Genomic DNA, 22,737 nt, shown 5'->3' on the forward strand with positions numbered 1-22,737 from the left:
GGTCCTGCAGTCCTCTGAGCCTGAGTGTCTGCAGGTTTTTAGTGCGTTCTTCCAAATCAGTGTCTAATTTAAATAATTAACCTTAGAACGCAAGTGTATACTACTCAGTGACATGATGGATAAATCAGTGGCATGATGGATGAATTAGGTACCAGGCAAAGGAGAAAACCAGACCCCCAAGGACTGGAGCTCCCCATCCATGACCTGCAGTAGTATATCAAAGATAACTGGGGCTGACAACTTGGGCCATAACGTAGGATTACTGATTTAGGATCAGGTGATCCATTTGTCATGGCTACCGGTGCAGATCCCTTTTAGATCACAATAAATAAGACTATATGGACAGGGAGGGGCTGACTCTAGATTAACCCTATATATTCTGAATGGCATTGCATGTCTAGTTCCCTATTCATGTTCCACATTCATTCCTTATTCACCAGATCATCTTGCCATGAGGGCTGAGGCTTCTGGATGTGGTGAGGCTCGTCTGGTGAATCCTAGCATGGAAACATACAGGGCATGCAGTCAACATTTTGAAATGAGGATCTTCAACCAGCCATCTATTGTTGAAGTCTAGAAATGAGATGAGGCATGTGTGCATTTCTAATTGGATCCCTCTGATGCCATTTTTGTGACTTGGTCAAGTGGGCTGCCAATCTCTACAGCTCTGGTCTCTGTGCCTCTGTCCTTGTCCCCAGGCAATTTGGACGGAAGTGACTGGGAACGAGATTACTATGCCTCCTAGTTATGTGGTGTTTGTTATTTTATTTAAAAAGCGGTTATAGAGGTTACTTATGGAGAAGGACTGTCTTTGAAAACCAGCTCTTATGATGTTGCCGATGCTCTCGGAATCAAAGGTGGATGGAATTACAGCTCTGTGGACAGGTCTGTGTATACCTTTGGTACTACAGGCCTAGAAGAGTGTGAGTATCACTGAAGTGCTATGGAATATGGAATTCTATAGAAGGTCAATTATTCAGAACATATCACCTCTTCCTTTAATGCTTAGAGGTCTCTTATACTGAAGAATAGTGTAGAAGAAGAGACAAATGTGATCGTGAGGTTAGATAGGCTACATGGTAAGTTGGTAACCAAGGAAACACTCAACGTCTTCAAAATGTATTACTTATGTATGGCAGAGTAAAGAGGCAGGCAAGCTTATTAGGACATTTATATTCCTCGCTGATAATATATTCCGAATATACTCTTGAAGGGTTTTCAAAGATTGTCTTGTATGTGTTTTTGTGAAGTCCTAATCTTAAAATTTGTCATGGCTACCGGTGCAGACACTCAGGTAGTCTCTGCTCTGGCGAGGCGAATGCAGAAGGTAATGAAAATGGAAATGAGATCTCAAGGCAATAAGGTTGAATAGGTCCTAAGGGGAAGAGTGGTCATTGGAGTCAATAAATGTATAGAATCCAATAGTGATATCATTCACATAGAAAATATGTGGCCTATCTATAACTATAAAGATAGTTCTTCTTCACGTCTATACTCACAGAGTAGACGTCAATCCTGCGGTCCCATCCAACAGACATCACATACCTGGAAAAATGTATTACACAAGGTTAAGATGAATCATTATTCCTCTCAAATCAACAGTTGTCACATCCATCATTGGTTCTACTCACGTGTTTCTGTGGACTGTCAGGTAGGTGCAGTCACACACCTCGTTGGACTCCCCATCTGTGTGACATGTTATTAATGTGAAACTATTATAGCACATTAGTGGTTATATAGCCTGTGTTATGGAGGCAGTTGACATAAGGGACAACAACAAATTAGCCTGTCATCTATAATGCCAATTATAGTTACCTTTATAATGACTTATGCTGTTGTTCATAATGTTTACAACTGCCTATGACAGATGTTATAATGTATTATAAAGCTGTAATAATGCCTTTATGAATGCATACATAAGGGGGCTACAGTAAAGTGTTACCAAATCACCTCACGTAGCATATAACAGAGAGAATGCCAAAATCCTGAACACTGTAATGCTGCTAACACCACCTTTATACTGTGAGATATGAATTAGAATGTACTCACCTTTTTTTAGTATCTTCAGACACTGACCATTGTTAAAGTTCCAGATCTTTAGAATGCCATCTCTCCCCCCAGTGACCAGTCTATAATGAGGAAGTTTCATCTTATTTCTTTACTTCAAACATTCATCACATTTGTTTTTGAAGTTCTATTTTGATTAAAGTAAGGCAAACACCACAATCCAAACAAAACACCATCTGCAGTGCACACTCTTCATCACTCCTCATTTTCGCCATTACTCTGAGCTGCTGTTAGGTAGGCAACAGTATGGTCACATTGCACTTATAGGAAAATATCACATTGCAATAATCAGTCATTAAAAAGCGCTTCCATACCTCCTTCCCTTGGGGTCAAAAGTCATACAGGTAATGGCAGACTGTCCGTGTGCACCACCAAATTCAAACACATGGCTCCCTGTGTCGAAATCCCACACCTTCACCACCTAGGATCAGTTAGACAACATGTGGTGTGACCAATGACATATCCTATACAATATATGTGTAGTGTTCAGTAAATCTTTATATAGTGTATGGGTGGGACCACAGAGATCATATTAAATTACTATTACTAGATCTATGGGTATGTAATTATGTCTGTGGGACCAGTATCTCGTGCAGCATTTGCTGGAATTATGTCCTGGGTGAAAGGGTCTCAGTGCTTGAGTTTGGTGTACTGGTCTATGTAGCTGACTCCGGACAGCACAATGCCCCTGTGATGGGGATTCTGTCCGTCTCCTTCCCAACTGTTGAAATAAAGTCTGAGAAACTAAAGTCCCCCCCCTCTTTTTTTTAAAGAGGGGAATAAATAAAGGGTTCCGAGGTGAGAATTACTTAAAACGTACGGATCCTGCTGTGCAGCTGACGACCTGTCTGAACTCGTGGCTATAGCCGCAGCACAACACAGGCTCCATGTGAGACACAATCAGATGTCCCTGGGGCTGGGGGCTGAAGGAGAAAAGAGGAGAGAGATGGTGATGAGGAAGATTGTTAGGACAAGAGATGAGAGGTGGCGAGAAGAAGGGAGGAGAGAGACGGTGAAGAGGACAGAGGAGAGATGTTGAGGAGAAGAGTGGACAGACATGACGAGGAGTAGAGACGAGAGCAACAGAAAAGAAAGAAGAGCAGAGATGGTGAGGGGAGAAGATAAATGGTGACCAGAGAGAGATGGTGAAGAGAAGAGCTGAACAAGTGAGGTGTGAAAACCATTAACTCAACCTGAATAATTTATGATAACAAATCTTAAACAAATCTCAAAACAAATCTCATCTGTAACATTATTCCCTATAATCCTAATATATTATTATATGTACTTAATCCTAGTATATTTCCCTCTCATGTTGCCCTAGTTCAGGGATGGGCAACATGTACTGCGCATTCGGAAAGTATTCAGACCCCTTGACTTTTTCCACATTTTGTTACATTACAGCCTTATTCTAACATTGATTAAATAGTTTTTTCCCCTTCATCAATCTACACACAATACCCCATAATGACAAAGCAAAAACAGGTTTATAGAAATGTTTGCTAATTTAATCAAAATAAAAAACTGAAATATCAAATTTACATAAGTATGCATAAGTATTCAGACCCTTTGTTGAAGCACCTTTGACAGCGATTATAGCCTCAAGTCTTCTTGGGTATGACGCTACAAGCTTGGCACACCTGTATTTGGGAAGTTTCTCCCATTTTTGTCTACAGATCCTCTCAAGTTCTGTCAGTTTGGATGGGGCGCATTGCTGCCCACCTATTTTCTTGTCTCTCCAGAGAAGTTCAAGTCCAGGTTCAGGGACATTCAGAGACTTGTCCCGAAGCCACTCATGCATTGTCTTGGCTGTATGCTTAAGGTCGTTGTCCTGTTGGAAGGTAAACCTTCGCCCCAGTCTGAGGTCCTGAGCGCTCTGGAACAAGTTTTCATCAAGGATCTCTCTGTACTTTGCTCTGTTCCTCTTTCCCTCAATCCTGACTGGTCTCCCAGTCCCTGCTGGTGAAAAACATCCACACAGCATGATGCTGCTACCACCATGCTTCAACATAGGGATGGTGCCAGGTTTACTCCAGACGAGACGCTTGGCATTCAGGCCAAAGAGCTCAATCTTGGTTTCATCAGACCAGAGAATCTTGTTTCTCATGGTCTGAGAGTCTTTCAGTGCATTTTGGCAAACTCCAAGTGGGTTATCATGTGCCTTTTACTGAGGAGTGGCTTCCGTCTGGCCACTCTACCATAAAGGCCTGATTGGTGGAGTGCTGCAGAGATGGTTGTCCTTCTGGAAGGTTTTCCCATCTCTAGAGTTACTCTAGAGCTCTGTCAGAGTGATCATTGGTTTCTTGGTCACCTCCCTGACCAAGGCCCTTCTCCCCTGATTGGTGGATCCAATCTTCTTTTATTTAAAAATTCCCATTCCACTCCTGTGTTAATTGCTAAATTGTAATTACTTCACCACTATGGTCTATTTATTGCCTTACCTCCTTACTTCATTTGCACACACTGTATACAGATTTTCTATTGTGTTATTGACTGTACGTTTGTATATTCCATGTTTTTGTCGCACTGCTTTGCTTTATCTTGGCCAGGTCTCAGTTGTAAATGTAAACTGGCCTACCTGGTTAAATAAAGGTGAAGAAAAAATAATAATAATAAAAAAGAATGATGGAGGCTACTGTGTTCTTGGGGACCTTCAATGCTGCAGACATTTTTTGTACCCTTCCCCAGATCTGTGCCTCGACACAATCCTATCTCAAAGCTCTACAGACAATTCCTTCGACCTCATGGCTTGGTTTTTGACACTGGACAGAGGAACTTTGCCTAGAAGGCCAGCATCCCGGAGTCGCCACTTCAATGTTGACATTTATACTGGTGTTCTGTGGGTACTATTCAATGAAGCTGCCAGTTAAGAACTTATGAGGCATCTGTTTCTCAAACTAGACACTAATGTACTTGTGCTCTTGCTCAGTTGTACACCGGAGCCTCCCACTCCTCTTTTTATTCTGGTTAGAGACAGTTTGCACTGTTCTGTGAAGGGAGTAGTACATAGCGTTGCACGAGATCTTCAGTTTCTTGGCAATTTCTCACATGGAATAGCCTTCACTTCTCACAACAAGAATAGAGTGATGAGTTTCAGAAGAAAGGTCTTTGTTTCTGGCCATTTTGAGCCTGTAAATACTGATGCTCCAGATTCTCAACTAGTCTAAAGAAGGCCCGTTTATTGCTTCTTTAATCAGAACAACAGTTTTCAGCTGTGCTAACATAATTTCAAAAGGGTTTTCTAATGATCAATTAGCCTTTTAAAATGATAAACTTGGATTAGCTAACACAATGTGCTGTTGGAACACAGGAGTGATGGTGGCTGACAATGGGCCTCTGTACGACTATGTAGATATTCCATTAAAAATCCACCGTTTCCAGCAACAAGTGTCATTTTCAACATTAACAATGTCTACACTGTATTTCTAATCAATTTGATGTTATTTTGATGGGCAAACATTTTTGCTTTTCTTTCAAAAACAAGGACATTTCTAAGTGACCCCAAACTTTTGAATGGTAGTGGATATTTTGGAATTCAGTCGGGGTATCAACTTACTGTTGAGAGAAAGAATAATATAATACACAAGGTGCAACTTTGAAATTTGGTTGTGCATCAGCAGTCACTCAATTCGCTACGGTCAGCAAAAACTATTTAGATTGGTAATTTAGTCTAGCGGCCAGCTATCTAAACTTATAGTAAGCATGGTCAAATTACCAACCGGAGTGGGGCTCATTGATCCTCAGTTATCATATTAAAAACTGCAAACATTTGCCCCCCCGTAGACGTTTTGGATGTGGGTACGCAGATCCACGAGCCACTGCAGCCCCTCGTGATGATTTCTGTTTTTTTGTGGCTCCCAGTCCCATCAAAGTTGACAGTATATTCCCTATTTAGGGACACCCTAACGGTAACAAATGGCTCCCTATTCCCTATAAAGTGCACTTATTTTGACCAGAGAGAAGTAGTGTGTCATACATGGAATAGGGGGTCATTTAAGATACAGCCCAGTAGCAAAGTAATTGACCTGGTCCTGAGAGAGAGCAGCGCTAGTGAGTCTGCTGCGATGTACAGTGCCTTGATGGAAGGAGAATACAGGCATGCAGACATGTCTCCACGGATGAGGCTGGCTTTGGGGTGGGCTGTGATGAGGCAGATTTGGTCATGGATATCCCAGATCTGAAAGACAGACAGTCATTAACATTTTAAAAGGCCATTACACTCCAAAGCCAACGTTTTTCAGATGTTCTCAGACCTCAAAAGTAGTCTAAGGTTAAGATGAGTTCACATCCCTTGCTATCGGTTGTGTAGATACAGCTATATGCCTCCACTTTTCAACCCCAAACGAATGGAAAAGATGAGCACTACGAGTCTAGATTACATTACATGGTGCTCATCTTTTCCATTCATGGATTCTGGCCTACAGCTGCATCTACCAAACTGATGGCCTAGGGTGTGGATTTATCTCAACAGAAGACCAATTTTGAGGAAAGTCAGGCAATAAGTTGTAGTTCGAAGGAGAAGTAAATGGTGTCCCACCTTGGCAGTGTTGTCCATAGAGACAGAAAATATACGGTTTTCCTCTGAGGAGATGAAGAGGTAGAAGATGGGAGCAGAGTGTCCCTTTAACACACCTGTGGGCTTCCTGTTATAGAACAACAACAGTGTCCCTTTAACATGCCTGTGGGCTTCCTGTTATAGAACAACAACAGTTTCCCTTTAACACACCTGTGGGATTCCTGTTATAGAACAACAGCAGTGTCCCTTTAATCATGCCATTGCCTTACTGTAGGGCTGTACACCCAGTAGCATTCAGAGACATAAGAGTTTCCTGTGGGTTTCCTCACCCAGGGACGTAGGGGTTCCACAGACGCAGCACCCTGTCCATCCCTCCGGTCACCAGCAGGTTGTGCTGTTTGCTGAGGTCAAAGGTCATGACGCCCTTGTAGACATTGAAGACGGTCTGGTCACATGGTGCCCGGGGCTGAGGAGACCCATTGTTATTAGAAAGGGCTCTCTTGGCCTTCCCATCCCGACACACCTCCCTGATTTCCCTCATCTGCTGCTCGATGTTGGTGGACGGGAGAACGCAGCCTGGGCATGAGATCGGATTGTGTTGTTTCAAAGTCATAAGTGATACATTCAACTATATCAATTAAGCATAAAAGCACTAATATGCTGTTTAACATATGAGCATACCTACACTCTTACAGACAGACAGACAGACAGACAGACAGACAGACAGACAGACAGACAGACAGACAGACAGACAGACAGACAGACAGACACTACCATTCAAAAGTTTGGGGTCACTTATAAACATCCTAGTTTTTGAAAGAAAAGCACATTTATTTATCCATTAAAATAACATCAAATTGATCAGAAATACAGTGTAGACATTGTTAATGTTGTAAATGGCATTTTAAAATGGAATATCTACATAGGCGTACAGAGGGCCATTATCAGCAACCATCACTCCTGTGTTACAATGGCCCGTTGTGTTAGCTAATCCAAGTTTCTAATTTTAAAAGGTTAATTGATCATTAGAAAACCCTTTTGAAATTATGTTAGCATAGCTGAAAACTGTTGTTCTGATTAAAGAAGCAATAAACAGGCCTTCTTTAGACTAGTTGAGAATCTGGAGCATCAGTATTTGTGGGTTCGATTACAGGCTCAAAATGGCCAGAACCGAAGACCTTTCTTCTGAAACTCATCAGGCTATTCTTGTTGTAAGAAGTGAAGGCTATTCTATGCGAGAAATTGCCAAGAAACTGAAGATCTCGTACAACGCTGTGTACTACTCCTGCTGGCTCGATGCTGGCCTTCTAGGCAAAGTTTCTCTGTCCAGTGTCAGTTTTATTTTTCCCATCTTAATCTTTTATTTTCATTGGCTAGTCTGAGCTATGGCTTTTTCTTTTCAACTCTGCCTAGAAGGCCAGCATCCTGGAGTCGCCTCTTCACTGTTGACGTTGAGACCTTTGTTTTGCGGGTACTATTTAATGAAGCTGCCAGTTAAGGACTTAACTGTAAAGGCATCTGTTTCTCAAACTAGACACTCTAATGTACTTGTCCTCTTGCTCAGTTGTGGACCGGGGCCTCCCACTCCTTTTTCTATTCTGGTTAGACCTCGTTTACTCTGTTCTGTGAAGGGAACGCAAACTGGTTTCAGAAGAGTTTCAGAAGAAAGGTCTTTGTTTCTGGCCATTGTGAGCCTGTAATCGAACTCACAAATGCTGATGCTCCAGATACTCAACTAGTCTAAAGAAGGACAGCTTTATTGCTTCTTTAATCAGTACACATAATTGCAAAAGGGTTTTCTAATGATCAATTAGCCTTTTAAAATTATAAACTTGGATTAGCGAACACAACGTGCCATTGGAACACAGGAGAGTGATGGTTGCTAATTATGGCCCTCTGTGCGCCTATGTAGATATTCCATTTTAAAAAATCAGCCGTTTCCATCTAAAATAGTAATTTACAACATCAACAATGTCTACACTGTATTTCTGTTATTTTAATGGACAATTGTTAATAATAATAATAATAATTGGGAATGTTGAAGACAAGTATTGAACCATAAATGTCCTTAGACCACCAGACCAAAGGGCCTGCACACCAGAAGTGAGTTTGAACTTGAATACATCCAGCTGAGATGAGAATATGGATGTGACAATGAGTAATTACCTATGACGAGGGAAGAGGCTTCATGATTGGAGGTGGAAACAATCGCACAAATGTCTGGAAAATATTTCACCTAAAATGTAAAAGAAATCTCAAGGTATTGTTGTGTGTAAAAATTATGAAAATATACATCAGTGCCTTCAGAAAGTATTCATATCCCTTGATCTATTCTACATTTGTTGTGTTACAGCCTGAATTCAAAATGAATTAAATTGATTATTGTCTCCTCTACACACAATACCCCATAATAACAAAGTGAAAACATGTTTTCAGAAATGCTTGCAAATTTATTGAAAATGAAATACAGAAATGTAAAGTGTAATTATTCACACCCCTGAGGCAATACATGTTAGAATCACCTTTGGGAGTGATTACAGCTGTGGGTCTTTCTGGATAAGTCTCTGATAAAAGTTTTACACACCTGGATTGTACAATATTTGCACATTATTCTTTTACAAATTCTTCAAGCTCTGTCAAGTTGGTTGTTGATCATTGCCAGACAGTCATTTTCAAGTTTTGCAATAGATTTTCAAGCCAATTTAAGTCAAGACTGTAACTAGACCACTCAGGTACATTCAATGTCATCTTGGTAAGCAACTCCTGTGTATATTTTGCCTTTTGTTTTAGGTTATTGTCCTGGTGAAAGAGGAATTTATCTCCCAGTGTCTGTTGGAAAGCAGACTAAACCAGGTTTTCCTCAAGGATTTTGCCTGTCCTTAACTCTATTCTCCTTCTTTTAATAAAAAATGTTTAATGATGACAACCATAAATATAACATGATGCAGCCACCACCATGCTTGAAAATATGGAGAGTGGTACTCAGTAATGTGTTGTATTGGATTTGCCCCAAACATAACACTTTGTATTCAGGACAAAAAGTGAATTGCTTTGCCACATTTTTGTCAGTATTACTTTAGTGCCTTGTTGCAAACAGGATGCATGTTTTTGAATATTTTTTATTCTGTACAGGTTTCTTTTCACACTGTCAATTAGGTTTAATATTGTGAAGTAACTAAAATGTCCATCCTCAGTTCTCATATCACAACCATGACATTCTGTAACTGTTTTAAAGTCATCACTGGCCTCATGGTAAAATCCCTGGAGGGTTTCTTTCCTCTCCGGCAACTGAGTTAGGAAGGATTATTGTATCTTTGTAGTGACTGGGTGTATTGATACACTATCCAATGTGTAATTAATAACTTCACCATGATCAAAGGGATATTCAAAGTCTGTTTTTTATAACCATCTACCAATAGGTGCCCTTCATTGCGAGGCATTGGAAAACCTCCCTGGTCTTTGTGGTTGAATCTGTGTTTGAAATTCACTGCTCGACTGGGGGACCTTACAGATATGTGGGATACAGAGATGAGGTAGTCATTCAAAGATCATGTTAAACAATCTTATTGCACACAGAGTGAGTCCATGCAACGTATTATGTGACTTGTTAAGCACATTTTTCGTCCTGAACTTATTTAGGCTTGCCATAACAAGGGAGCTGAGTACTTATTGACTCACAACATTTCAGCTGGTGAAGTGTGTAAAAATGATCAAGCAAAAGTACTATAGTGGGCATATTTGTGCATCAGGGCCAGTATTCATGTTGAGTCTATGGGGAGTGGGGGTCACTCTTTTTGTACCATACACAATCATCTAACAGGCAGAAATGGTTATTCCATAGATAGACAAAAAGGTATCCCAGTGTGCATCGAGAAAAACTAAACGTCACCTTTGTCACCCAGTCCTGGTGGACCTTCCATCGAATGTATGTCACATTCTGAGAAAGCACTGCGTTGTCTATCCCGATGTTAGGCACATTCTCAATTTTTGGTAATTTCTTCCACATTCTGCAAATAAAGATGCAGAACTGTATGAAACAGCACAAAGTTATAGTTACAGTTACAGTGTTGGCACAGAGATGTTTGGCTGTCACATATTCTGTGCGAGTGCGACCAATCTGTTCAATGACATCACATTCCCATAATTATATACCAGCAAAGAAATTACAAATTAAAAAGGAATACTTTGAAATGTCTCTATTTGTGTGCAAACCACCCTCTTCGTATCACATAAAAAAATTAAAAATAAACTGATATACGAGATTTGTCATCACCCAAAACCTCAAATTAGGCTATTAAGCTATACATTGCCATGGAAACAGTAGTTACATTGCCCTTTTTTCCTAATACCTTTTTGTTGACTTAACAATTTATTTAAGATGATGATGCATTCCTGTGATTGTTCAATAGATGCATAAAGTTAACATAAAAAAAAACATGTTTACCTCAGAGTCTCCCCCACGGAGGTAATTAATATGATATTCACGCAGCCCTAGAAAGCAGAAAGAGAAAAATAACCCTTTATAATTAATGAGCCGAGTGGCATTTAACTTCTCCCCTCTGGTAATTGAATCTGTTGTCAAGCAGAGAAAGAATTTACATTACCTGGGAGTCTCCATACAAAATAGAACACTCATCAGGTCCAGTGGAGCTGCGGGGAGAGAAAGACAGGAAAAACACTAAAGCAGGTCTCAGATCAGATTAGACATTAGTGAGACATGGTTTAGGCTGCCAGTGTGTGATCTGGTATAACATGGTTGAAACTACCAGTGTGTGATCTGGTATTAGTGAGACATGGTTTAGACTGCCAGTGAGTGATCTGGTATTAGTGAGACATGGGTTAGACTACCAGTGGGAGATCTGGTATTAGTGAGACATGGTTAGACTGCCAGTGGGTGATCTGGTATAAAATGGTTTCAACTGCCAGTGGGTGATCTGGTATAACATGGTTTAGACTGCCAGTGTTTGATCTGGTATTATATGGTTTAGACTGCCAGTGAATGATCTGGTATTAGTGAGACATGGTTAGACTGCCAGTGTTTGATCTGGTATTAGTGAGACATGGTTAGACTGCCAGTGGGTGATCTGGTATTAATGAGACATGGTTAGACTGCCAGTGGGTGATCTGGTATCAATGAGACATGGTTAGACTGCCAGTGTTTGATGTGACATTAGTGAGACATGGTTAGACTGCCAGTGGGTGATCTGGTATCAATGAGACATGGTTAGACTGCCAGTGGGTGATCTGGTATTAATGAGACATGGTTAGACTGCCAGTGTTTGATCTGGTATTAGTGAGACATGTTTAGACTGCCAGTGGGTGATCTGGTATTACATGGTTTAGACTGCCAGTGTGTGATCTGGTATTACATGGTTTAGACTGCCAGTGGGTGATCTGGTATTACATGGTTTAGACTGCCAGTGGGTGATCTGGTATCAATGAGACATGTTTAGACTGCCAGTGGGTGATCTGGTATTACATGGTTTAGACTGCCAGTGTGTGATCTGGTATCAATGAGACATGTTTAGACTGCCAGTGGGTGATCTGGTATTACATGGTTTAGACTGCCAGTGTGTGATCTGGTATCAATGAGACATGTTTAGACTGCCAGTGGGTGATCTGGTATTACATGGTTTAGACTGCCAGTGTGTGATCTGGTATCAATGAGACATGGTTAGACTGCCAGTGGGTGATCTGATATTAATGAGACATGGTTAGACTGCCAGTGGGTGATCTGGTATCAATGAGACATGTTTAGACTGCCAGTGTGTGATCTGGTATTACATGGTTTAGACTGCCAGTGTGTGATCTGGTTGATCTGGTATTACATGGTTTAGACTGCCAGTGTGTGATCTGATATTAATGAGACATGGTTAGACTGCCAGTGTGTGATCTGATATTAATGAGACATGGTTTAGGCTTCCAGTGCGTGATCTGGTATTACATGGTTTAGACTGCCAGTGTTTGATCTGATATTAATGAGACATGGTTAGACTACCAGTGTGTGATCTGATGTTAATGAGACATGTTTAGACTGCCAGTGGGTGATCTGATATTAATGAGACATGGTTAGACTGCCAGTGTTTGATGTGATATTAATGAGACATGTTTAGACTGCTAGTGGGTGATCTGATATTAATGAGACATGGTTTGACTGCCAGTGTGTGATCTGGTATTAATGAGACATGGTTAGACTGCCAGTGTGTGATCTGGTATTAATGAGACATGGTTAGACTGCCAGTGTTTGATCTGATATTAATGAGACATGGTTAGACTACCAATGTGTGATCTGATATTAATGAGACATGTTTAGGCTGCCAGTGCGTGCGATACTAGAGGCTCACCAGTAGTCCAGTCTCAGAGGGACTGTCTCCAGGGAACTGATCTGACAGTACGGCTCTAGAGAGGACAGCTCATACAACTGGATCTCTCTGTCTCTGTAACACAGGACACACCGACAGGAACATGGTCAAAAGTAGTACACCATATAGTGAATAGGATGCCATTTGGGACGCGGCCTCTAACTGCTACCATGGGTATAACAGGTCACACTGTTCAACTGAGACTCAGCGATCTGGGAATTGACCATGATTAGCGGTGGAACACAGATGTTGTCAAGAGAGTGCGTAGCAATAGACTGCCCTAACAAAAGACAGTAAAATAAAGGAATTTGTGCAAAAGTAATGCTCTAGTACTTTTCAGCTAAGCCTACATTCTGAAACAGACAGTACAGCTCTTACCCTGTTCCCATGATAAGTTTGTTGTACTGTGGCATGGTGATAAAATCAGTTGCCCATTTTGGTTTTCTGCTCACAGGTCTTTCATGCTGCATTCAAAGCAAATCATTGAATTTAATTGATGCAAAATTCAAAACACATTTCCAAACTATGACATTTCCAAATTAGGACCAAACTAGGACCACATCCTCTGAGAAGGGTGTGATCCTACATTAAAAAAAGGACAAGTCTACTTCCTCACACTTCAAAACTACTCACTGACACAAAACACACACACACACACACACACACACACACACACACACACACAAACACGCTCTTGCTCCTCTTCAGGTTGAGCTCGGGGCTCCAGTAGTCGACAGCCCCATCCTCGCGGACGGTGATGATGGTGCCATCGGGTGTGGAGTGGACGCGCAGAACGGGCTCTCCGTGGCTTAGTGCCCTGACCGTGGCTGGCAGGGAGAACGCCACCTGTTTGCCGCGCAACACTGACTCCTCCTTCTCTGTGTACTCCAACTGCATGTACGTACAGAACTCATCCTGCAGGAGATAGGGCAATGTCACATCAATATAGTACTTTATTTATTCCACAAGCTGCAATAGACAATAATGCATGGAAAGCAGTGTGAATACATATGACAAATAACATGAGACATATCAAATGGAACATTGAGATAATAGTTATTCAAAACATGTATGGTGTATGATAGAAGTGCAACTCAAGAGTGATCATCAGCAGTTGTGATATACATATATGTACAGTATACTCTAGAAATGGCATATCAAACTAAATTCCTGGGATCAGGCTAAAATAAAATCTTTGTTTGACATGTAATCCAACCCAAACATTTTGAAGGCCAGTTTCATTGAAATTGTACTTAATATTTTGTCAGTTGCTTTCCTTGGGCAGTCACCATTCCACTCTAAGGGGAATCAATATTTTGTGACCTGGATAAAAGAAATTAATCTTATCATCTCACCCATTCAATCCTCCCCTGGCCAGAATAATCAATCTTCATGAATAGTTCTTGGATCTGGGCATTGTCCTGACGTTCACAGAACAAAGGAATGATAGGACAGACAAAAACAACATAGCTGAGTCCAGACATCGTTATCAGGGTTGTTAAAAATACAATGAAACATTTACAGTGTGACAAATAGAAAACCATTTTGTTTAGAGAGAGAGAGAGAGAGAGAGAGAGAGAGAGAGATAGACAGAAAGAGACAGAGAGACTGCATGAGAGAGGGGAAGAGAGTTCTATTTCACTTGCTTTGGCAACGTAAACATATGTTTCCCATGCCAATAAAGCCCATTGAATTTAATTTAATTGAGAGAATGAAAGAGACAAAGATCCGGCCATTTATTAATCTGTCTGTCTTATAATTAAAAGTTGTGTCATCTTGGTGCTTTTCCAGTTCCATTGACACTTACTATGTTGTGTAAGCCCAAACACATCTTCACTATCAGTCCAAAGTTCAACACATCCAGTGATCTTTGGCCACCCATTTCAAATTCCTGCAGAGGAGAAGGTGTCATTAAACGCATTGGATCACTGAATTCCAAATCGACCCCAAGCCCCTACTTCTGTAGATTTGAGGATTGGATATGCATTATAGTAATAGCTTCATCTTGCCTTCTGATTGGCTAGGGTTCGATTGGAATTAAACACGTATATCCATAAGGAAAGACCATACTAGGTCATCCCAGCAACACATTCTCAAACCATAGTAGAAATGTACCTCAAATGCCAGTTTGAGCTTTGTCAGGCTTTCAAGGGATACTCTCTGCTCAATCTATTTGGGGAAAAAAGATGCATTTTTTGTCATTATAGTGTCACAAATGATATATTTTTTAAGTAATTCCACACAGGAATGAACAGAAACTTCAGATCAAAGTAGTGTTTTAATGCACAATAAGATAATAATGGAATTGGAAAATTGTTTCATAATTGTTCCATTACTTCTGGAAAATGAAGAACAGTGGAGAGGTGACAAATCAAACTGCTCCTTCAATTCTCACAGCCCATGCAAGACTCCACTTACCAGCCAGTTAATGAACTCAGAGCGCTAGAGATGCAAGGGAGGGGGGCGGAGGGGACAAGGTTGAGAGAGGACTCTGGCTAACATGGCACACGATTTCCATTTAATTAACAACACAATTGGTGGCAACGTTGAGTGGGGGTTAGACCCCCGTTTTAGTGGCCCTGAGATGCAGGCATCACTCAAACATACACTCACAAACACTCATACACACTAACACATACACGTAACAATATTGCTTCTGTCCCTCTCCTTGTCCCAACCTGGGCTTGAACCAGGGACCCCCTGGACACATCAACAACTGCCACCCAAGAAGCATCGTTACCTATTGCTCCACAAAAGCCGCGGCCCTTGAAGAGTAATGTAAACAACTACTTCCACTAACTAGCTAATCATTTCACATCAGCTACACACACACACACACTTACCCGAGACACAGCAATGCACACACCCACACACAGGACAAACAAACACACTCATATACATTCAATCTTGTGTGTGTGTGTGTGTGTGTGTGTGTGTGTGTGTGTGTGTGTGTGTGTGTGTGTGTGTGTGTGTGTGTGTGTGTGTGTGTGTGTGTGTGTGTGTGTGTACTATATACAGTGGGGCAAAAAAGTATTTAGTCAGCCACCAATTGTGCAAGTTCTCCCACTTAAAAAGATGAGAGAGGCCTGTATTTTTCATTATAGGTACACTTCAACTATGACAGACAAAATTAGGCAAAAGAAATCCAGAAAATCACATTGTAGGATTTTTTATGAATTTATTTGCAAATTATGGTGGAAAATAAGTATTTGGTCACCTACAAACAAGCAAGATTTCTGGCTCTCACAGACCAGTAACTTCTTTTTTAAGAGGCTCCTCTGTCCTCCACTCGTTACCTGTATTAATGGCACCTGTTTGAACTTGTTATCAGTATAAAAGACACCTGTCCACAACCTCAAACAGTCACACTCCAAACTCCACTATGGCCAAGACCAAAGAGCTGTCAAAGGACACCAGAAACAGAATTGTAGACCTGCACCAGACTGGGAAGACTGAATCTGCAATAGGTAAGCAGCTTGGTTTGAAGAAATCAACTGTGGGAGCAATTATTAGGAAATGGAAGACATACAAGATCACTGATAATCTCCCTCGATCTGGGGCTCCATGCAAGATCTCACGATACATGGGTCAAAATGATCACAAAATGATCACGAGAACAGTGAGCAAAAATCCCAGAACCACACGGGGGGACCTAGTGAATGACCTGCAGAGAGCTGGGACCAAAGTAACAAAGCCTACCATCAGTAACACACTACGCCGCCAGGGACTCAAATCCTGCAGTGCCAGACGTGTCCCCCTGCTTAAGCCAGTACATGTCCAGGCCCATCTGAGGTTTGCTAGAGAGCATTTGAATGATCCAGGAGAAGATTAGGAGAATGTCATATGGTCAGATGAAACCAAAATATCACTTTTTGGTAAAAACTCAACTCGTCGTGTTTGGAGGACAAAGAATGCTGAGTTGCATCCAAAGAACACCATACCTACTGTGAAGCATGGGGGTGGAAACATCATGCTTTTGGGCTGTTTTTCTACAAAGGGACCAGGACGACTGATCCGTGTAAAGGAAAGAATGAATGGGGCCATGTATCGTGAGATTTTGAGTGGAAACCTCCTTCCATCAGCAAGGGCATTGAAGATGAAACGTGGCTGGGTCTTTCAGCATGACAATGATCCCAAACACACTGCCCTGGCAATGAAGGAGTGGCTTCGTAAGAAGCATTTCAAGGTCCTGGAGTGGCCAAGCCAGTCTCCAGATCTCAACCCCATAGAAAATCTTTGGAGGGAGTTGAAAGTCCATGTTGCCCAGCAACAGCCCCAAAACATCACTGCTCTAGAGGAGATCCAAAATACCAGCAACAGTGTGTGAAAACCTTGTGAAGATGTACAGAAAACGTTTGACCTCTGTCATTGCCAACAAAGGGTATATAACAAAGTATTGAAATAAACTTTTGTTATTGACCAAATACATATTTTCCACCATAATTTGCAAATAAATTCATTAAAAATCCTACAATGTGATTTTCTGGATTTTCTTTTCTCATTTTGTCTGTCATAGTTGAAGTGTACCTATGATGAAAATTACAGTCCTCTCTCATCTTTTTAAGTGGGAGAACTTGCACAATTGGTGGCTGACTAAATACTTTTTTGCCCCACTGTATCAACAGTTAACTTACTAGTGGAGATAGAGAATTGAATCAATCATTGCATTTTGGGTGCATTTGAAACATGTGTAACCACACGATTCAGCATCAAACACCGGGACTATGTCAGGGTTCTAACAGGAGCCATCATACTGCTAGAAGAAATGGTGCTATATAGAACCATAAATATAAGGGTTCATTTCATATAACCATCTAAATGTTTTATAAAGACCCACAAAGCATTCTTATTGTTTAGCATTGCAGGACAATCATTATTTATATGAGACTGGGAGGGAGCATCACTCTCATGGTACATCCATTTGTTTTTACTTTTATTTAATGATATATGGTCATTGATTGTTGATTAATGTAACTTAACCTCTTGAGCTGAGTTCAACTGTTTGACACCATCAGAACCCAAAATGTAAGGTGGTTTTACTTTATTGTTTGTAATGAATTTATAAACAAGCATTGTTGAGCTTCAAAACATGGTTCAAACTATTATTTTGATCTCATGAATGGTCAGTTCTTGTATCCGTAGCTCCATCTATTTTAGAGTGGCCCTTTAATTAATAGCAAAACTATAAAGAGAATCTGCTATCTAGCCAAGCTATTTCAGCAGAGCAGTATTCTCATTAGATGACCAAAGACAGAAGAGGCTAGCATGGAATCCACACAATATTCATCTGTTTCACTATTGTCTGACTTTATCGAATAGAGCAATGTTCAATGTTTAATTCCATTGACAGTCTATTAAGAAGAGACAGTGATAGACAGACAACTGTAGGGGCCAAGGTTCAGGTCAATTCCGTGTTCAATAAAGTCAATTCATGAATTCACTTCCTGGATTTCTGGAATGGACTGAATTTATTCCTAACACTGTAGTGACAGTTTGGGATTACCAATCTCAGGGTTGCTCCCCTTTCTCCAGTCCGGTTGAAGGTTGTTATTTGTTTCAATTGCAATCTCTTTAGCAAGACCCAGTAATTGTGTTTGCTTTAGTACACAGCCTTCACTGGTCCTGATAATTCTCTGCCTGCCAGAGGCCCTGTCATGTAATGAGAAAATCGATTCTCAACTTCATTCAAAATGTCATTTCTGGCATAACCTCAAATTGATTCCTCCCTTGGGTGTCTGCTTCAATTCTACTCTACTGACACCTTAAGGTTAAAGTCATCATGACACAGATTCTATGAGTCAGTCAGTCAGCGTTTCAGCCCAGTTTAGTATAAAGATAGGGGATGGGGCTGGTGAAATGTAACCACTTTCAAATTTATAGACGGGTCAAACAACTAAAACAAATCTTCAAATGTTTGTGTAACATTACCTTTTTAGGTACCCAATTTGTTTTTTAATTCATCAAGACTGTCTGTCTGTGTCACTTGTATCCAGCAAAAAAGAAAATGACATTTGCACTTCCACCATTCCAGAGCTTTTTACATCCTCATGGAGACACGTTCGTGAATAGTGAACAATTAGGCCACTGATTCGTTAGCAACCCTGACGTCTGTCTATACCTGTCTCTAAGTAACAGGTGCCCAACAAACCTTCCTCTGCTGCTGGCTGATAACCAATGCCTAGTAACACCACCCAGGGTATGAGGAAGGTAATGGGTTGGTAGTCACAGACTACCCACAGCATCAAACCACATTCATCTTCCAAAATGAGTTTAAGACCTACATCGAGAATAAATATTCAAGTGAATAATTAAAAAGCCGACTTCTGTCATAAAAACTATGGGACAGCTGGAGATCGAATTTGAATATTGAAACAATTTTGCAAATGTCGGAGAGACAGACAGCAAAGTTTATAGAAATCCCCACTGTTGAAAACAAAATGTTAGTCTAAAAGAAATGTGAGATAATGTCTAGATGCTTTTTATAGTGGAGATCAAGATTATAAATTGCTTGGCTGGGCTGATGAGACAGTGGATTGTGCAGCCAGATGGAATAGAGTAAATAGGCATTTTAATGTCATAGATTTAGCCAGTGGTGACTTGTGGTATAGACACTGGCTTGAAGGCATTTTTAACCAATCAGCATTCAGGATTAGACCCACCCGTTGTATAATGGGAAACAACGTATTTTGCTTTTTAGTCCAGAACTAGGTTTAATCTCAGTCCGGGAAACTGTCCTTTAGGGTGGTATACCTTGAGCTTACTGAGGCTGTGTGTGGGATCGTCACTGTAGAGTAGTCGTGACCTCAGTTTGACCTGGTCTCCCATGGTTACAGAGTGGCGACGGTTCTTCTGTCTCAGCAGCTCACGCTCCAGCCACTTAGGAGGTGGCCTGTCCTCTGAGTCCGATCTCTCTCCCCGCTGCTCTGGCCCCGACATCTTAGTCCCTCTCTCTCCTGCACTCCCCAGCTCAGCAAAGATGCTGTGGAAGAAGAACCCAAGAGTCACAGGTTAAGTCCAGAAAAGAAGACCCTATTTGAATACTTTGAAAATGCATCCTTCCTTCCTCCCTTCAAGTAATCACTGAACTAACACAAATTGATAGGTATAAGCAATGGTTATATCACAGCTTTCACCAATCCAGCCAGGTCAGGTCAGGAATGTAGGCCTAGTCAAGGAAGGGAGGATAGAAGGGTGCATTGATAGACAAACAAAAAATGGTAGTAGATAAAAGGAAATAATTTGTCTGTGGGTGGCATGTCTAAGCAGAAGGAAGTGCTGTATGCAAGTTCTGGTTTAACTTCTAAAAAATATGCTTTAAATATGCAAATCTGTAATAATTACAGTATAAATCCCAAGTCTCAGACATCAGAGAGTTGTGTAATTGGTGCTCTGACCTAGAGGGGATCCAACCTTACATTTTCTTGCTGTGTCCACTCAGGGAGCCCAATTCGGATCCTTTTTTCATGAATTGGTCTTTTGGCCAACCAGATCACCTCTGAAAAAGATCTGATGTGAAAAGATCTGACGTGATTGGTCAAAAGACTAATTATTGGGGAAACTAACCAAATTGGGCTGCCTGTAGAAACACAGCCTTAAAGTCAATGCTGTGAGAGGGAGGAAAGCCCTGTTTGCAGCTACATCCACCAGATAATACAGTCAGTCTCAAAAGCCTTCCAGACAAACCAACCACACTGCAGATGGAGTTTGCAAAATAAGTTGCTCCTTACGTAATGCGCGTTAGATAACTCCTGTACATCAGCGGGAGTCTGTGTGTATAGCAGAACTTCTCTGTGAGGTTCTAAACTTTGCTTGACACAGCCACTTTTATGACAAATTCCACATGATCTGGCAATTACAATTTTGTTTACCAAAACAGAAGATAGGAAGGGGGCTAGGAATAACAGCATTAAAATCTTATCAAATCTGGGGAAATGTATTTAAACGGAGCTCAAATGAATTTGGTTTCCAGTGCTACATGGTAAATGTAGAGCTGTGCCACCGAGGCCACTTCCACAACCCCTTGACAACAGTCAACAGGCTCTGAAAAATAGGCATTCTGCTCCTTTAGAGAGCAACAACATTGCAGTGCAACAACGCAAAAGCCTCAACCCAAACCACCTGCCACCCCAGCTCAACCTTGTTAGCCCCATGCTGAGATGAAAGCCCACACTGAAAAACAGCAGAGCAAAAAATGTAATAATCAATTAGAAAACCAGCATGGAATCACGGCTGATCTGCTGTTAAAAGCAACAACAACGCAGTGGCTCATGACTGACTCTCAAACTGACAGGAGAAAAAGCAGAGGAGAAGCAGAGGCAGAATACCTGGACACATTCTGAGCCTCTAGTTTCCCAGCAGCTGAAGAAGGGCGAATTTTTTTCCACAGCGGCATTCCCAGTAGTCTTTGTATGTCTGTGTCTGTTTGTGTGTCTGTCAGCCCGGTCCAGTGTTCACTTGTCCGTTAGAGTGGAGGAAATGGAGGAGCTCAGCCTTTCAGAACCAGTTCAGCGCACAGCCTCTGCTTCTCAAGGTCTCACATTACCTGACACAGTTCACCTGGACTCACGTGGGTGGCTCTCTGGTAACTAAGATACTCCCTGGTAACTAAGATACTAAGATAACTACCGGATGCATTTCTGCTAATATTGTCTGTTCCACAAAGCAGACAGAACCATGGATTAGATCTAAAGGGCACCACCCTATTGGTGTAAACCTGCGTAGTTGTCATGTAACTGCCATGTTATAATGATAGTATTACACTAACAACTGTCTCTGAAACCTCATTCTGACTCCTTTTAAAACAGTAGGAATACCCGTGGCGACCCGTCATTCAGGGCAGGTGGGGCAGATAATACCTTCATTATAACATGGCAGTTACATGACAACCACCCACGTGAGTCCAGGTGAACTGTGTCAGGTAATGTGAGACCTTGAGAAGCAGAGGCTGGGCTGAACTGGTTCTGAAAGGCTGAGCTCTTCCATTTCCTCCACTCGAACAGAGTGTTGGAGGCCCTAGTCGAAATTGTGTTGTGGGAGGAGCACCACACCTTGTGCATTTTAGAGTTAATTCTGTGCAATTCTACACATTTTATCAAGGGGCATAGAACATTTTGCCGTTTTAAAGCAAGTTTCCTGCAATTCTACATATTATGCCCATGGGCTGGAAGAGAACATTTTGCAATTGTAGAACTATTGTACGATTTTACTAATTTTGCCATGGGGTGGAGAGAAAACTTGCTGATGCACAACCACATTTTGAAACACACTGTGTATTCTACTTCAACTGAGTTCCAAATGTATTTATTCAAATTTTTATTCATTTTTTGGGGAAATTGATCTGCAACCTTACAAAAGTGGGACTGGGGGCTGCCAGTTGCCCATCCCTGCCCTATATAATATTCCCTACTTGTCAAAAGAAAAGGGAATAAGATGCCTTATAGCAGCGGCATTTGCGATTGGTCTACAACAACAAAAAGTTCTCATATTTTTATTAAAGTATATATATTATAATTCATAGGCTAAGTTTTAAATGTTCATAGAAGTCCTCTAAATGTGTACATTTTCGTGTTTAAAAAATATATTGTTCAAAACAAGCTGTACATACTTACTACTCTGCCCCTCAGTTACTGCCAGCAGCAGCAGCTCCGCCTCCGTGGGCGCATAGGCCATGACATTGCTTGGATTGTTTTGCCAGCTATTTGCTATGAGAGGGAATTGCCCCAATGAAATCGCAGGATTTCATAGCATAACACTCAACAGCACAAAGTAAATGGACCGTCCTTGGGTGCTCAA

General features: G+C 41.2%; 1 protein-coding gene across 1 annotated transcript in view; it reads right to left on the reverse strand.

Annotated features, from left to right (window-relative positions):
* wdr95 (WD40 repeat domain 95) overlaps nucleotides 1–21,424 on the reverse strand; it is a 28,383-nt gene extending 6,959 nt beyond the window's left edge. The window contains exons 1-21 of the mRNA XM_064984134.1: nucleotides 21,270–21,424; nucleotides 19,696–19,924; nucleotides 15,061–15,114; nucleotides 14,753–14,836; nucleotides 14,301–14,366; nucleotides 13,630–13,860; nucleotides 13,324–13,409; nucleotides 12,928–13,020; nucleotides 11,188–11,233; nucleotides 11,028–11,074; nucleotides 10,473–10,590; nucleotides 8,750–8,819; nucleotides 6,913–7,159; nucleotides 6,605–6,710; nucleotides 6,093–6,244; nucleotides 2,888–2,990; nucleotides 2,382–2,488; nucleotides 2,050–2,129; nucleotides 1,632–1,686; nucleotides 1,500–1,545; nucleotides 438–497 (exon numbers count right to left, since the gene is read on the reverse strand). Of these exons, the coding sequence (XP_064840206.1) occupies nucleotides 438–497; nucleotides 1,500–1,545; nucleotides 1,632–1,686; nucleotides 2,050–2,129; nucleotides 2,382–2,488; nucleotides 2,888–2,990; nucleotides 6,093–6,244; nucleotides 6,605–6,710; nucleotides 6,913–7,159; nucleotides 8,750–8,819; nucleotides 10,473–10,590; nucleotides 11,028–11,074; nucleotides 11,188–11,233; nucleotides 12,928–13,020; nucleotides 13,324–13,409; nucleotides 13,630–13,860; nucleotides 14,301–14,366; nucleotides 14,753–14,836; nucleotides 15,061–15,114; nucleotides 19,696–19,924; nucleotides 21,270–21,337 (2,148 nt within the window). The 5' untranslated portion in view covers nucleotides 21,338–21,424. The remainder of the gene's footprint in view (nucleotides 1–437; nucleotides 498–1,499; nucleotides 1,546–1,631; nucleotides 1,687–2,049; nucleotides 2,130–2,381; nucleotides 2,489–2,887; nucleotides 2,991–6,092; nucleotides 6,245–6,604; nucleotides 6,711–6,912; nucleotides 7,160–8,749; nucleotides 8,820–10,472; nucleotides 10,591–11,027; nucleotides 11,075–11,187; nucleotides 11,234–12,927; nucleotides 13,021–13,323; nucleotides 13,410–13,629; nucleotides 13,861–14,300; nucleotides 14,367–14,752; nucleotides 14,837–15,060; nucleotides 15,115–19,695; nucleotides 19,925–21,269) is intronic.
* Nucleotides 21,425–22,737: the final 1,313 nt, after the last annotated feature.

This window comes from Oncorhynchus masou, chromosome 13 (genome assembly GCF_036934945.1).
Source record: "Oncorhynchus masou masou isolate Uvic2021 chromosome 13, UVic_Omas_1.1, whole genome shotgun sequence".
In the NCBI taxonomy this organism is placed as follows: domain Eukaryota; kingdom Metazoa; phylum Chordata; class Actinopteri; order Salmoniformes; family Salmonidae; genus Oncorhynchus; species Oncorhynchus masou.